This window comes from Scardinius erythrophthalmus, assembly GCF_964197995.2.
Source record: "Scardinius erythrophthalmus genome assembly, chromosome: 16".
Classification (NCBI taxonomy): domain Eukaryota; kingdom Metazoa; phylum Chordata; class Actinopteri; order Cypriniformes; family Leuciscidae; genus Scardinius; species Scardinius erythrophthalmus.
Window position 1 is genome coordinate 1,825,560 of NC_138236.1, and position 15,864 is coordinate 1,841,423.

At 38.3% G+C, this 15,864-nt stretch overlaps 1 protein-coding gene across 3 annotated transcripts in view; it reads right to left on the reverse strand.

The window, feature by feature from the left end:
- rftn1b (raftlin, lipid raft linker 1b) overlaps positions 1-15,864 on the reverse strand; it is a 123,776-nt gene that overhangs the window by 54,485 nt on the left and 53,427 nt on the right. For 2 of the 3 annotated variants that reach the window (XM_081388203.1, XM_081388202.1), the window contains exons 4-5: positions 9,965-10,073; positions 5,199-5,574 (exon numbers count right to left, since the gene is read on the reverse strand). In XM_081388203.1, the coding sequence (XP_081244329.1) occupies positions 5,199-5,574; positions 9,965-10,073 (485 nt within the window). The remainder of the gene's footprint in view (positions 1-5,198; positions 5,575-9,964; positions 10,074-15,864) is intronic. The other variant, XM_081388204.1, reaches the window with a different exon arrangement.

Below are 15,864 nucleotides of genomic sequence, written 5' to 3' on the forward strand. Positions count from 1 at the left end.
CGCGATTTCAATTTGCGCAATTTGAAGGGTAATGGAAACGTGGCTATTGATGATGACAACAGGACGCAAGTGTGTCATGTAAAGTTCATTAGTGCGCTCGCATAATTGCAATGTGAAACCAAATCAAAACTTACTGAATGTATAAAATGTATCAAAACGTGAACTTTGGTGCGAAAACGCCCTAAGCCAGCACTAACCATCATAACCCGGACTCAAGCTGGTCTTGTCAGGGTTATGAGATTCCTTGCTTTGTGAACTGCGGGTTCCTGCACTGTTGCCCTTCACATGCACTTAATTAATTAGCTTGTAGATGGGCTAATTAGCTGGTGTCCTGGTCTAGCGGAGGTGAGTAATTAGGGAAATTAGCTGATGTAGTGGCAATCTCGAACGAGTATTTAGGACCGTCATTTCTCACTAGACCAGCCCCACACTTGGGAGAATTGACCATCCGTTCTCCTCAATGAGATTACATTTGGCTGGAAAACAAAACGCTGTGCCTCATAGAGAAAGAGAGTGGACCTAATGGATTACGATAGTCCAAGATTAATTTGTTTGTGTGTTTGGCTTACCCCCCTAAAACCTCCCTATTTTCAGAACTAATGGGAAATTGACCAAAAAAGATAAATATGGATGCACTTTTGTTCTGGCAGCGATCATTTAGATTGCCTCTGACTGCATTGAGTCATTAGCCTCGTCTGACGGGACCAAGGAAAGCGAATGAGAGAGAGAGCGATCTGAGCCGCATATGCACTTACTGCACAAATCTCAGCAAGAACTAATCATTATTTGTTGTTTTACTTCAGCTCGGGTACAGCAGGTTCTTCAGTTAGTCTTCCGGTGAACTCATTTCCTCTAATGTCCACAGCACGTGCATCGCTTTAGCACAAACTGATTTTTAGTTTATTTTCGCATTTTTATAGATGAGGGAAATAAGGATGCAAAAAAAAAGGTCAAATTATAATTTAAACGTTTTTTTTTGCATTGTTATTTTCATGACAGTTGTTTACCTTTCCCTCTCATTTCTTTTTTATTACTGCATTGCAAAACATTTATAATTACATATTTAAAATGTAAAGTATTTATACATTACTTTTCATTGGAGTCGGTTTCCTTTTGTTTTTGAGAGTCTCTTTCGCTCACCAAAGCTGCACTTATTTGATCAAAAATACAGTAAAAATTTTGAAATATTATTCCAATGCAAATCACATGTTTTCTATGAGAATATACAGTAAAGTATCATTTATTCCTGTGATCAAAGCTGAATTTTCAGCATCATTACTCCAGTCTTCAGTGTCACATGATCCTTCAGAAATCACTCTAATATGATGATTTGATGCTCAAGAAACATTTATGATTATTATCAGTGTTGAACACAGTTGTGCAGCTTCAGATTTATGTGGAAACGGTGATGCATTTTATTTTTCAGGATTCTCTGATGAATAGAAAGTTCAAAAGAACAGCATTTATTTGAAACAAATGAATTTTTTGATCAATTTAATGCGTCCTTTCTGTGTTAACTTTTAAAACACAAAATCGTACTGACCCCCAAACGTTAGAACAGTAGCTTAAATCATAATAGCATTTGTTGGACTGACATTAATTAGTATGCTTATTAATTAATTATTATTTTTATTTACTTAAATCATTGCATTGCAGTAGTGTTAGATAAACATTCAGGTTTTAGTATTTTCCCAGTAGTTTTTACAGTTGAAAAGTTGCATTACAATAATGATAAATTGGGGAGAGAAATGTTTAATTGTAATAAAAGTAATTACAATTTTTCTTGGTGACAGTGAATGTTTTAATGAAACCTGAATACTGCCATTGCAGCTCTAAATACAGTCTGTGTGTGTGAAGAAAGTAATGCTCTTCACACATGAAAGCCAGTGTCTCTGTGACATTGACTAACTTCCAGAAGGACTTGGTAAAGCGTTGGATGTTTAGTGCAGAAACAAGCACACAAACGACCCCTCCAAGCTCTATATGATCCCTCTTAACCCTTTCGACAAGGTCAAACGCGCTGGATATCTGCGGTTAGCACTGCCAAGGAACGCGACATGCCATCAAGCGTTTGCCTAATCCGCACTTGAATTGCATCATATCAACACCCAAACACATCCCCAAAAAGTCCTGACCTCCGTCGTCTACAGAGGAGCTGATAACTATGGAAATATTCGGATGTGGATTGCATCCCACCGGCTGATTGTGAAGGTCCCGGATATAAATAGATGTTTTAGGAACAAATTCTCGGAAAACTTCCGCTTGTCGGATTTTAGCATTTGCACTGAATTCCCTTAAAACAATGCAGGCCGAATTTGACAGTTTAAATAATCATCACTATTCATTTTTAATAGTTCAATTCCTCTAAAATATGTTAGTTGTACATGTTCTGTGCCTTTTTTTGGTTAACTATCTTACTTCACTTTATGCCTACCATTTTACTGCAATGCATTGTTTTATTTCAAATCTTTAACTTTCTTTTACAGTGAAAATATAATGCAAATCCAGAAATTCCCTTGGGAACTCAAAACCATAGTTTTAGGGCTACAACCGACAACTCTATTATCATTAAAATAGTTATATTATCTTAATGGTCTTACTTTTTAAAATATTTTTATTTTGTTTTAAAATGCATCTCATGAGATCAATCCAGAATATTGCCCTTTTAATTTTCAACTTAGTTAGGGATGCACAAAAATGAAAATTTTGGCGATACCGATAACCGATAATTCTTTATATTTGAAAACCGATAACCGATATTTTGGTCGCTAAATCTAAATCCAAATTTTTTATAGCATTTTTGAGAGCATGATTACAAAAACAAAAGTCTCACCATTAAATGCCATGTCCCAATCACACAATTATAATGATGTTCTCATTATAATTGTATGTAGCCGATATGACAGATTTTCTTTTTTTGAAGTGATTCCTATCATATTTCAAGCCGTTCAAAACCATCATGGCCAACAGTGCACATCGGAAGTGTCTCAGCTGAAGGAAATATATCCTATATTTAATATATCAGCCAAATTTTCTTATCAGGCCGATAAAGATAACATTAAAACCAAACAAATATCGGCCGATACCGATATGGTCCCTAATCTGAGTATGTAAAACACTCTGAATCACTGCTGTGCATGAAACACGGATAACCGTGCTTTTCTTTGTGAATGCAGGTTTCACTCGATGGCTTTCCAGCTTCACTGCGGGATGAAAAAAGCCTTCCTTTGACAAACCTCCGAGCATTTCACACGGCTGACCAGCGCCATTATGCTTTATATATGATCTCCAGGCGCATTAGAGGGATTTGAGCGGGGAATGACTATATTTATCAGCAGTGGCGATAAGTCATAAAGACACAGCGCTGTGCCAAAAGGACTCCTGGCATCTGTCATTTTGTGCCTGAATGAGAAAAATTGGTGTAGCGTGAGTCCATAGGATCATTCCACATGCAGGAGACTCGGGCACAGGACTCCCAGCATGCATCATTCACATGCTACGGCGCACTCTGTGCACAATGCCACAGTTTTTGCAAGAAACGCCTCCCTAGCTAATGTTGAGAATGAGGTTTGCCATCTGGTTACTGCCGGAAAAAAGAAGGGCGAACAAAGCCTAATCTAGCACCCGCTGTGTGGGTTTTTGTAAACGCCAAATGTTCCCAATCCCATACGTCAAAACTCTGACAATGCTTTTCTTGAGACAAAAAAAAAAGCCAGTGAGATGCTTTCACAGTACGTGAAACCTAGAAATCAGATGATTTATGATCTTTCTAACTCATCAACGCTTCGGATTAGGGCTGGGCGATAGATTACGCCGTCGACATTAAAGGGGTGGTATAATGCCCTTTTCACAAGATGTAAAATAAGTCTCTGATGTCTCCAGAGTGTGTGTGTGAAGTTTTAGCTCAAAATACCCCACAGATATTTTTATATAGCATGTTAAAATTGTCACTATTTGAGGGTGAGCAAAAACGCACCGTTTTTGTGTGTCCCTTTAAATGCAAATGAGCTGCTGCTCCCGGCACAGGGGGCGGAGCTTCAAGAATTTGTGTCATTTTACCTCACACACACATGCACTGAAAATTTCAAAAACTTTTAGGCTTTTATGTTCAAACCAGAGTCAGACAATGATGGAGAGACTCGAGAAGAAGTGACAACATGTAGAAGCAACAGGACATTTCTGAATGGTTAGTTGATAAATTTATGAAGCTGATGTGTAGTTTTCTTCTAGTCATTGATTAGCATATTCTGTCTTGGTAATCTATAAATCGTGTTCAGGGGGCGGGGTTTATGTAAATTCTAGGGTTGGTGATGTCACTAACCCGGGAGGAATGTGGTGTAGTCTCTACCAGCCGTTTGTTGTAGTCCTTAAAAAGCGATTTCTTTAAAAGCAAATATCTCCCTTTGCTTTGAACTTTGAGCGTTGTAACTTTGCAGATGTTGTTTATGATCAAACAGCAACATTACACACTAACTAAAGTTAGAAAAGTCAAATCATAATCAACCACCCCTTTAAAATTGGGCAACATTGTGAATATCGCAGTGATTTTCATGGCCAATACAGTGGATGTTTGACTAGTTTCACCAAAAAAAACTGCACATCACATGTAAATGGACCAATAACTGATAAATAAAACGCCAATTGATACCAAAAAAATGTCAGAATACAAGAACACGTAATGAGTGTTTAGTGATATCATAGAAATAAAATATTGATTGCTAAAGGCAATGTCTGTTCAGAGGTGTGGTTGTCTGCCGATAATACTAATTGACAATTTCCACAAAAATCTGATCATTGATGATGATAATCATAAATGTTTCTTGAGCATCAAATCATCATATTAGAGTGATTTCTGAAGGATCATGTGACACTGAAGACTGGAGTAATGATGCTGAACATTCAGCTTTGATCACAGGAATAAATTACACTTTATTATATATTCACATAGAAAACAGCAATTTTAAATTGAAGTATTATTTCACAATATTACTATTTTTACTGTATTTTTGAGCATAAGAGACTTCTATCAAAAACATCTTACCGACCACAAACTTTTGAAGAGTAGCGTATAGTTTATATAGAAACTATAGTTATAGTATCAAAAATATGCTGAAAAACCATTTAAGCCGAAACTAAAACGCACTTTAATAGCGTTGTGAGATTTCGTTGTGATCGACGGATAAAGATGCTCAACCCACCGCTCTTGGTCCGGCTGGCTTTCTCGGTTGTGTCTTTGACTTTGGCCGTGTCGTTGTTGTTGTGTTGCTGTGTGTCACCAGGTCCTGTTTTCAACACGGCTGACGTCTCAACAGAGAGATCGTCTTCTTCTCCTCCTTCAGAAGGCTCTCCTCCCTCGTTTTCCCCGTGGTTCTGGTCTCCCGGCTCGGGCTCCGGCTCCTCCAGGGGACTGGGGCTCGGCGTGAGCCCGGATCCGTGCAGCGAGCTGGGGCTTGAGTGCAGGGAGAGAGAGGGTTCCTCTGGTTCTCCGTGTCGGGACACATGTGGGCGAAGACCCGCCGGCTCCTGGATGAAGCCAGCGAACATGATGCCCTGATCCGCAGCGTCCTGGATCTGCTGAGAAGAGAGAGAGAGAGAGAGACACTCAAGTCAAGGCAAGTCACCTTTATTTTATTTATACAGCGCTTTTCACAATACAGATAGTTTCAAAGCAGCTTTACAGAGATAACAGGGAAATAATGCAACAAAGTTTGTTTCCAGAAGAAAAAAACAGCGTAACAGTGTAAGACTATACAGCCAAACCAACATTTATTCAGACATCTTCAACATTTCTCACATTATCTCAGTTTATTCGCTATAGTTTAGAGAATGGTAATAAAATATGAGCAGAACTCAGTTGATATTTGACTGGTTTTGTCCGTCCTTCTGTTAGACTGTCTCACACATGAATTATGTTGAATATCTGTCAGCTGTTAAATTTAACTACACAATTAGATAATACCAGTTTAGCTCAACCAATCACCAAGCAATGCTTCATTGTGTTCAGTCTGTGTGTAAAAAGAGCATTAGCAATTAAAGAAAAAACACTTCAGCAAAACATGATCAGCTCAAAGTGTCTGGTTTACATACAGGTTTTACTTGTATGAAGGATTTTTGGGTATAATATGTCACAGTTTACTTTATTCTGCTCTCCTCACTTACATAAATTAACTATAGTGTCCTGATCACACACTAGTAAAAAAATATATAAAAAAATGATATCTGATTTTTTTTGGTTTGACTGTATATTTTGTTTGCTGAAAATCAATGCCAGTTTAAACCAACATGAATTTCCATGCTAGTCTGGTTTATCCTGCTCAAACAATGCGATTGTTTACAGTAGCCGACAATAAGGAAAGCCAAGGACAACTTTAAATCCTTAAGCCATCTTCCCCATGTGGTCTGAGAACAAAACATCACGTAATCGGAGTTATTAACATATGAAAAGCCTTCACACACACGACAGAATATCAGCTCTGAATTATCAAGGAATATTCACATATTATTGTGGTTTTTCACTATTGCAGGCATTTGGCTGCATTTATTTGAATGAAAACAGTAATATTGTGAAATATTAAAGAACTTTTTTAACAATTTCAGCATCCATTACTCCAGTGTCACATGATGATTTGCTGCTCAAGAAACATTTATGATTATTATCAGTGTTGAAAACTGTTGTGCTGCTTCATATTTTTGTGGAAACCGTGACACTGTACCATTCAAAAGTTGATGACAAAAAGCAGCAAAACAGTTTTCAACATTGATAATAGTAAGATTGAGTACCAATAATAATTGTACATCAAATCATCATATTAGAGTGATTTCTGAAGGATCATGTGACACTGAAGACTGGAGTAATGATGCTGAACATTCAGCTTTGATCACAGGAATAAATTACACTTTACTGTATATTCACATAGAAAACAGATATTTTAAATTCTAATAATAATTCACAGTTTTACTGAGTTTTTGATCACATAAATGCAGCCTTGGTGAGCAGAAACAGATATTTCAAAAACATTAAAAAATCTCAATTATTCCAGACTAGTGTATATCCGGAAAATACGAGACTAAATGGTTTACTATGCCTTTTGGATTTGACTTTATGTAGTGCTGATTTGATCCTGGTCCAACTTAGCAGATCTTCTCCAAATAGTTCACTGACATCTTGAAAAAATGGGTTACACTTTATTTTAAGGTGTCTATAGCCGCGTTTCCATTACCCTTCAAATTGCGCAAATTGGAAATTGCGAATTGAAAATACGCCCAATGGAAACACGTCAATTTTGCAAAAACTCCCATTTATCGCAAAAAAGTTTTTCCGCTGGCTTGAGGGTTTTTTTCAGGCAATTCGAAAAAGGAATATTTCGCAAAACTGCAATGGAAACAGTTTTTGCGCATTTACAGTCACCTGACGTAGATGACGCGGTGTGTTTGGACAGAATACGAGACTGAGTTCTTTATTAAATTCATAAAAGACAAAAGAATTACAGGAATAATGGATTCTAAACCTCAAATAAATGCCACAATCAAGACCTCAGAGCAGAAATGAGGGAGAAACACCCAGAAACTCCTCATATGAGCCGCTCACAAGTATAATAAGGGTCGTTCCTTAACATTAATGCTTGGAAAACACACATACGTCTCCTTCGATTAATAATAATGGCCAGTGCAGTGGCTGGGATATAAAACATAAGCCTACCAATGTCCATTGCATGTAATTATGCATAATTTACTGTTATTACTATGGTAAGTACATGCAACATATGTAATAAGGACACTGTAAAATAAAGTGTTACCAAAAAATGTTATCGACCAGATAAACCTTCCACACCGCCGAGGGCTTTGAGTTGCATCGTATTGTAAAAATTTTCATTTGGAGAAAGTAGTTTCATTAATCTCCTCATCGTAAAAACATTAAAACCGATTGATATGCCACATTACCCTAACAATAAAACACGATTCAAAACAATATATTGCAAAAAGCGGCTTCCTTTCTTCCACACCATCATCTATTTGAAATTAGCACGCGCTGATCACAATGGCAGCGGTCCACCATTGACCCAAATCACACACGCATCTTCCACTTTATTGTCAGTTCACGTTTGGAAGCCAGTCTTTGAATTCTCATCAAACCAAATTGAATCGTTAACTGTCAAGGAATGCTAATGATGCCATTTTCCATTATGCTGCTTTAATAAAGGCCAGCCTGAGGCCTGCCTCCACTATCTCCATCTGACGCCTTCGCCCACACCAGAATCACGCAGGTTATTTTCTCTGAAATTAAACCGGGAACAGGCCCGTCCTTTTCCAGTGGCATTGTTTAATGCATATTGAACGCTGACGCCGGGAGTCCTGTCATTATATTTGCAACAATGATGCAAATGAAATTGCATAGATAAGAAGCCGTTCTTCTCGCCGGGCTCCTGAATAATTTCCGAGTTTGATGTGACGGGTGGAAGGATCGTATTGGTGATGATCATTGCGATTAATCACGGATGAATGTGGACCGCAACAGGCCTGGGATCTATATAGTGATTCCAAGAGGGATTGGACACTTTTGTTCCTCTTTACAGGGATAAAGTTTGTGATTGGTCGGATTTTTCTGAAAGAAGTCTCTTATGCTCAGCTGGGCTGCATTTATTTGATCAAAAAATACAGTAAAAACAGTGAAATATTATTACAATTTAATTCAATATCATATGAATTGATTTCATATTGATATAATATGTGACCCTGAATCACAAAACCAGTCTGGTATATTTGTGGCAATAGCCAACAATACATTGTATGGGTCAAAATTATCGATTTATCAAAAATCATTAGGATATTCAGTAAAGATCATGTTCCATGAAGATATTTTTTAAGTTTCTTACCGTAAATATATAAAACATGTATTTTTGTGAGTGAATGCAGCACAATCGTGAACATAAATGAACAACTTTAAAGGAGATTTTCTCAATGTTTTGATTTTTTTGCACCCTCAGATTCCAGATTTACAATAGTTGTATATCAGCCTAATATTGTCCTATCATAACAAACTATACATCAATGGAAAGCTTATTTATTCTGCTTACATGTGATTTATAAATCTCAATTTCAGCAAACTGACCCATGTGACTGGTTTTGTGGTCCAGGGTCACATATAACATCATTACTCCAGTTTAACAACTCCTTACAAATATTTATATAAAAATACCGTAGTGAATGTGGTGTTTTGCATTAGCTGTCATAGTCATTAAAGAAGACAACAGCTTTACAGAAATATTCTGCACAGCATCTTACAGGGTTTTAAGGATATACCATATTGATTTATGATTTTGTAGTTGTAACAAATTGCTACGTTCCAAAACCTAGTGAGCTTTTCTCTGGCGCTGCTCGTGTGGCGGTCAAAAATAATCACATTTATTCATATTTTTTATTTCATTGAAAGTAGTGTACTATATTTTAGTCTGATAATGTTTTTTCTTTAATATTTTGTATTTTATGGTACTAAAATAATATTCATGCACTTGTTAAAATATTGAATGCTTTGAAGCACAGGCTTAAGTTTGGTCTCTTTTTAAAGGTGACAAAAAAAAAGTTTATTATTATGAAAAATGCATAAAAATACTGTTTTTTTTGTTGTTGTTTTTTTTTTTACATGAAATATATATTTTCCAAAACAAGTTTTACTCTAAAACTGTGAGAAAATCAAAGCCATAAATCTAAACAAGTTGTGTTCTAAATTTGAGGTTGATATCTCATGAGCAATGTGGAAATCCCACAATGCATTGCAAGCTCACCTTATTAATAATTAAAATGATTAATTTAATATCCACCTTATAGGTCAAAAACAGCAGGTCTGACCTGATAACTAGTACGTTTTAGCACAAATGTTTGTCAATGTTTTAATATGCATGAGCAGATTTGAATATTCATGATCCGGTAATGTGTTCCTACAAGAAGCTAAACAGGAGCTTCTTACTTTCTTCACGTATCCTTGGATGTGTTCCGTAGTGGGAATCTGGTCCGCAGACATGCATTCCTCCAGCTTCAGATGGTAAGGCTCAAAGTCTGCAGGATTCTTCTCCCAGCTGGAGAGAGAGAGAGAGAGAGAGGGAGAGAGGTAGAGAGAGAGAGAGAGAGAGAGAGAGAGAGAGAGAGAGAGAGAGAGAGAGAGAGAGAGAGAGAGAGAGAGAGAGAGAGAGAGAGAGAGAGAGAGAGAGAGAGAGAGAGAGAGAGAGAGAGAGAGAGAGTGAGAGAGAGAGAAAGAGAGGTAGGGAGAGAGAGAGAGAGAGAGGGCGAGAGGGAGAGAGGTAGGGAGAGAGAGAGGGAGGGAGAGAGGTAGGGAGAGAGAGAGGGAGGGAGAGAGGTAGGGAGGTAGGGAGAGGGAGAGGGTGAGAGAGAGAGAGAGAGTGAGAGAGAGAGAGGGAGGGAGAGTGAGAGAGAGAGAGAGAGAAAGAGAGGGAGAGAGGTAGGGAGAGAGAGAGAGAGAGAGGGCGAGAGAGAGAGAGGTAGGGAGAGAGAGAGGGAGGGAGAGGGTGAGAGAGAGAGAGAGAGAGAGAGAGACCGGGTTTAATGTCACAAACACACAACTCTTAAACAGGTGCAGATTAGCGATAAATATCAGACCAAACTTGAAAAAGTTAATTTTAGCGAACTGATTATACGACAAGAAAAGAAAGTGTTAGTGAGATGGAGAACATCTGTTCGTGAGGTTTATTATTGGAAACATTTTGCACAGAAATGAGCACTAAGATGACATATATTCTCTAAATGAGCAGCTGTAACACTCTCTCTCTCTCTCTCTCTCTCTACCTCTCCCTCTCTCTTTCTCTCTCTCTCTACCTCTCCCTCTCTCTCCCTCTACCTCTACCTCTCCCTCTCTCTTTCTCTACCTCTCCCTCTCTCTCCCTCTACCTCTACCTCTCTCTCTCTCTCTCTCTACCTCTACCTCTTCCTCTCTCTCTCTCCCTCTACCTCTCTCCCCCTCTCTCTCTCTCTCTCTCTCTGAGGTGATTTCCTTCAGCATTGTTAAAGGTGAAGTGCGTAATTTATTCAATGTTAAAATACTTTCTATGCCGGTTTAATATGCAGAGACGACTGTAAGTTACTCGGTGAGCACGAGACACATTAAGAAATATGCTCACAAAGGCTCCATCAAAAATTCATAAAATCGGCAAACTTGTGAAACATTATTACAGTTTAAAATAGCAGTTTTCTATGTGAATATATAGTAAAGTGTAATTTATTCCTGTGATCAAAGCTGAATGTTCATCATCATTACTCCAGTCTTCAGTGTCACATGATCCTCCAGAAATCACTCTAATATGATGATCATCCAATGGCGTGAGTTTGGGGGCGGGACTGTCTCTTTATAATTATGAATGACTGTAACTCAAAAATGTTTTTGTTTCTCTCCAAAGGAAAGCCTCAGAGATCCTTGTGAGCTGGTGTCTTCTCCCATCTTCTGTGTGTGTGTGTGTGTGTGTGTGTGTGTGTGTGTGTGTGTGTGTGTGTGTGTGTGTGTGTGTGTGTGATATTTGGGACAGAGATGAAACACACTAACACAGAGCTCCATCCAACCACAAAGTCACAGCACAGCAGGGCCCTGACTCACCTCTGTCACACACACACACACACACACACACGCGGATTCACACTTCCCGCCAACACACGGCCATCTGCTGCCTGAACACATTCATCCCGTTCCTGACCGTATCCTTCAGTCTGGGTTTAACATGAAGACAAACAAACCAGAGCAGCGTATGAACAGCAGAATGAAAGGCCTGTCTATCTAACAAGTTAATTTAGTGTGATTAACAATAAGAGAATGGAAAAACATGCTTTTTTGCAATTAATCATGGAATTAATTTTGTAATGTAACTTTTTTTAATTTCCCACCATCTGAGCATTCTGTAGTCATACATCTGTTCTTCCCGTGATTACTTGAGATAAAACACACACACACACACACACACACAAAGATAGAGTATACTTCATATTGCAAACTTGACTCCTGAAGTTTGGGGTCAAAAATATAAAAAAAAAATAAAATAATAATAATTTTATTCAGTAAGGATGCATTAAATTGATCAAAAGTGACAGTAAAGACATTTATTACGTTACAAAAGATTCTATTACAAATAAATGCTGTTCTATTCATCAAAGAATCCTTAAAAAAATGAGTTTCCTCAAAAAAATGAATTAATTTCAACATTGATAATAATCATAAATGTTTCTTGAGCAGCAAATCACCATATTAGAATGATTTCTGAAGGATCATGTGACCGCAATGATGCTGCGAATAGTTGGTTTCCATTTAATCTCATTGCACATGAGAAAAATTGATTTATTCGCACCCTGTTTAATTCCCGACTGTATGCTGGAATGTACAGTATGTAGTGCTCGAGTTATATTGATTACTGATGCCTCTTTTCTGAGTTTTTCAGACACTGTTGCATGCAAAAGAACCGTTTCCAGAGACCAACACACCAGCACGAGGCCCAGCAAATACAGTCTTCTCGATCGTGGATGAACTATTCATGTAAAAGGCATTACATTTCTTTCCTACAGGCTTAATGCACCTAGCAGTCGCTGGCAGTGTTTGTGCGGTGTGTGTGGAAGCCCTTCGGCGGGTTAAACAGCGGTAGCTTCGACAGAAAAGCTTGCTCACAGGAGTGCGGCTTCTGGGAATAAAAAGCTTAAAGCATCAGTGATCTACACTTCCTTCAGATTCAGTTCGCTCAAAGGTTTGTCTCAGACATGCATCTTAGACACAGCTGGGGTTGCACTGTTGGCGAATGCCTGTGGATCGCCTTGGTTTATGTGTGTGTGTGTGTGTGTGTGTGTGTGTCTATCTTTGCCCTCAGGAATCACAATATCACTTTTGCTGTCAGATTCAGCAATTCAAGTGATATTCAGTGGCATCGCCATGACAACAACCTTCCATCAAACCCATGTATCCCAATCGTTAATCATTGCATTAATAATGTATCACATCTTTCTTGATGTCAGCTTATTTACCGAGCCGTGAATAATGTTATTCAAGCATAACGGCCTTAATGGTTTCGGGTCCGTACCGGTACCCCTGCGAGGTGCGCTGCAATTATCCAAAAACGATGCATAAATCACCCGCCCTCGTCGCTGAAGTGGAACTGTAACTAAAATTGAACATGGGTGGCTTGACAGTTGACATTTTAAATTATAAACATAGTCAGCTACATTCAGCAAATCGCTTTCTGAGACTCTAATCCCACGACGCGCGCTCGCGGTTGTGATGTTTGCATCTGCGCAGGTCCAGAGGAGCTCCTGTATTAGTGAGTTTTGGAGGGGAAAATGCAGGAGCTAATCCTGATGTGGGAGCGCTGGGCCAGGATCCAGAGACTCCCGGTGAATATTAAACACTGTTACATGTGATCAAATGATGTCTGAGCTCCAACTGATCTTCTCTGTAACTCTACCTCTACCCTACTGGATTTTTAGAAATTAAAAATAGGTTTGTTTTTGTTAAAGCTGTATTTTTTTTTTTTTATTAACATTAAAGGGATATTTCACTGCTGGAAAGATGAATGTGTATTTAAATTGGGTCATTTATGTAGTAGAAATGTGAAATTATTGGTGTCTTCTAGACTGAGAACAGCCTGAAAATGTATTTTTGGCTCATGTGGATGAAAGACTACAACTCCCAGAATGCACTTGCTTCAATGCCCTACGAGGCCACGCCCAAGCCACGCCTACCGGTTACAGAGGGCAGTGTCGGGAGAAATGACGCAACTAGGCTACTAGTCGACTCGAAACTGAAGAGACGGCGTTTTATCGTGAGATCCCCCTATGGGCGGGTTGAAGACATGCGGAACTAGCGCCTCCTACTGGCTGTAGTCTCTCACCTCTGGACACAAAAGCCTCCGAAAAATGACGAATTTTGCGTCATCTGAGGTTTTTTTCCAGACACACAATACAGAAACTCTCGTCTCAGGGGGACATGAAGGAGGGAAGCATGGTCACTCGAAAATACTACCGGGTTTCTACTGATACAAAGCTGAATGCTAATCGGTGAAGTGTCCCTTTAAGGCGAGACACTACAGGTGAATAGGGTAAAATTTTAAAATAATAGATATCAGCATGAAACTTCCTCAGTTGATTACTTACACAAGTATATAAAAAAAATGTATTACAAGTTTTTGAAATTTGTATGTTTAATTATGCAAATTAGGTATTATCTCATTAAATATGCACAATTTTGCATATATTTTCGGTAGATAGATCTGAACATATGATAAAGCCAGGTGCAAAATTCTTTTTTCATTTTGTTTACAGACAAGAAAAAAAAGATTTCAGGATATATGCTTTCAAATCTAAATATACTGTCCATAGCCTTAAAAATATATATATTTTCGCCATTTTTTTTTTAAATGTCACATAAATCAGGCCAGGAATGATTTATTAACAAATCCCTCTGAAAATATCTTCAGAATACTGCTAAGTGTATAACTGGAAAGTCTGGTTTACATAAACTGAGATGTTTGTACTGGAGAATGACAAAAAACTCATTTTGAGAAAACGGCATTTACAGAGTTAAATAGCTCTAAATGAGATTTCGTCATTAGCTTTAAATCCCCCTTTGGACATTCACGATTGGTTACTGATAGAAAGGAAATGCCCATATTTGGGATAGCATTGTGCAGGAGACTCAGAGCTTTACAGCGACACCGGTCATGACAGACTTCAGTGAACAGACGGATCTCGGCGTGTCGCGTTGGAATGGGAACTTCCTGGTAAATTCGGGAGAAATTTACCGCCGCAAGTTAACAAAATGTAATAAAATAAACATCTTAATGTATATTTTCAACGTTTTCTTTATAGCAGCTTGAAAGAACACATATTGAAGGAGTAAACTAGCCCAAAATCTCAAAACTAACCACTGCATGAAAATCAATGTTTTTGCCTGCCGTGTCAACAGCAGGAATATTAGATTAGGCTGCTGTCACTTTAAGACTGAATGCATATACTGACACACATCCGGTTTCTTTCTCAACTGTTCACTTATGACATAACCAATGAATGCAGGCAAACAGATGCAACCAGAATGTGAATGCAACGTGCTAAACTGGCCAGAACTAACCGCACAAACCTTCTTTTGGTGTTAAAAAACAACTGTCAGGATTTACTAAAGTCACGCAGTGAAACATTAGCGTTGAAAAGGCGTGGAAATGGTTATTTTGTTGCGGCTGCATATGCATTTGTAGGAGTTTCCCTTTCAGACGCAATATTTATGGGAGGACAGTATTTAAATGAATCATAAAGGTGATTTATTAAGGTTTGTGCTCGTCAATGTACTGGTATTTGCACCATTATTTACCACCCAAAAAAAGTGTCTTAAACCAAACTCTAATTTGTGCTGCTCTTGATTGTGTTGGTCATTATGGAAATGATCCGTTCTTTAATTCGTGCATCGCGAGTAGATCACGCTCAGAACTTTCCTCTCGCATCTGTGCTTTCATGGGATTATAGCGCTCTCGCAATAATTTGCCCTGTTTAGTAAAGAGTTTCCCCGTAGAACACCATTATAAAGAAATACTTATGTGGCTTAATCACTCTTGGGTTCTTAATTGGCATCAGTGGTTCCATGAAGAACCTTTAACATCCATGCAAGCTTTTTAATTGCACACAAGGTTCTTTATAGTGAAAAAAAGGTTATTAAGATTAGAGTGTGCATTAAGACAGTATTCAGCTTATTAATAAAACATACTAAGTACCGTCAAGCAGACAAACCTGGAAAATGTTTCGTAAAGTTTCTCCTTAAGCGAATTCCTATCGAATACCATTATAAACAAAATGCTTAACATGCGTGTTTACGTTCATATTCTGAGCTCATCTGCTCGC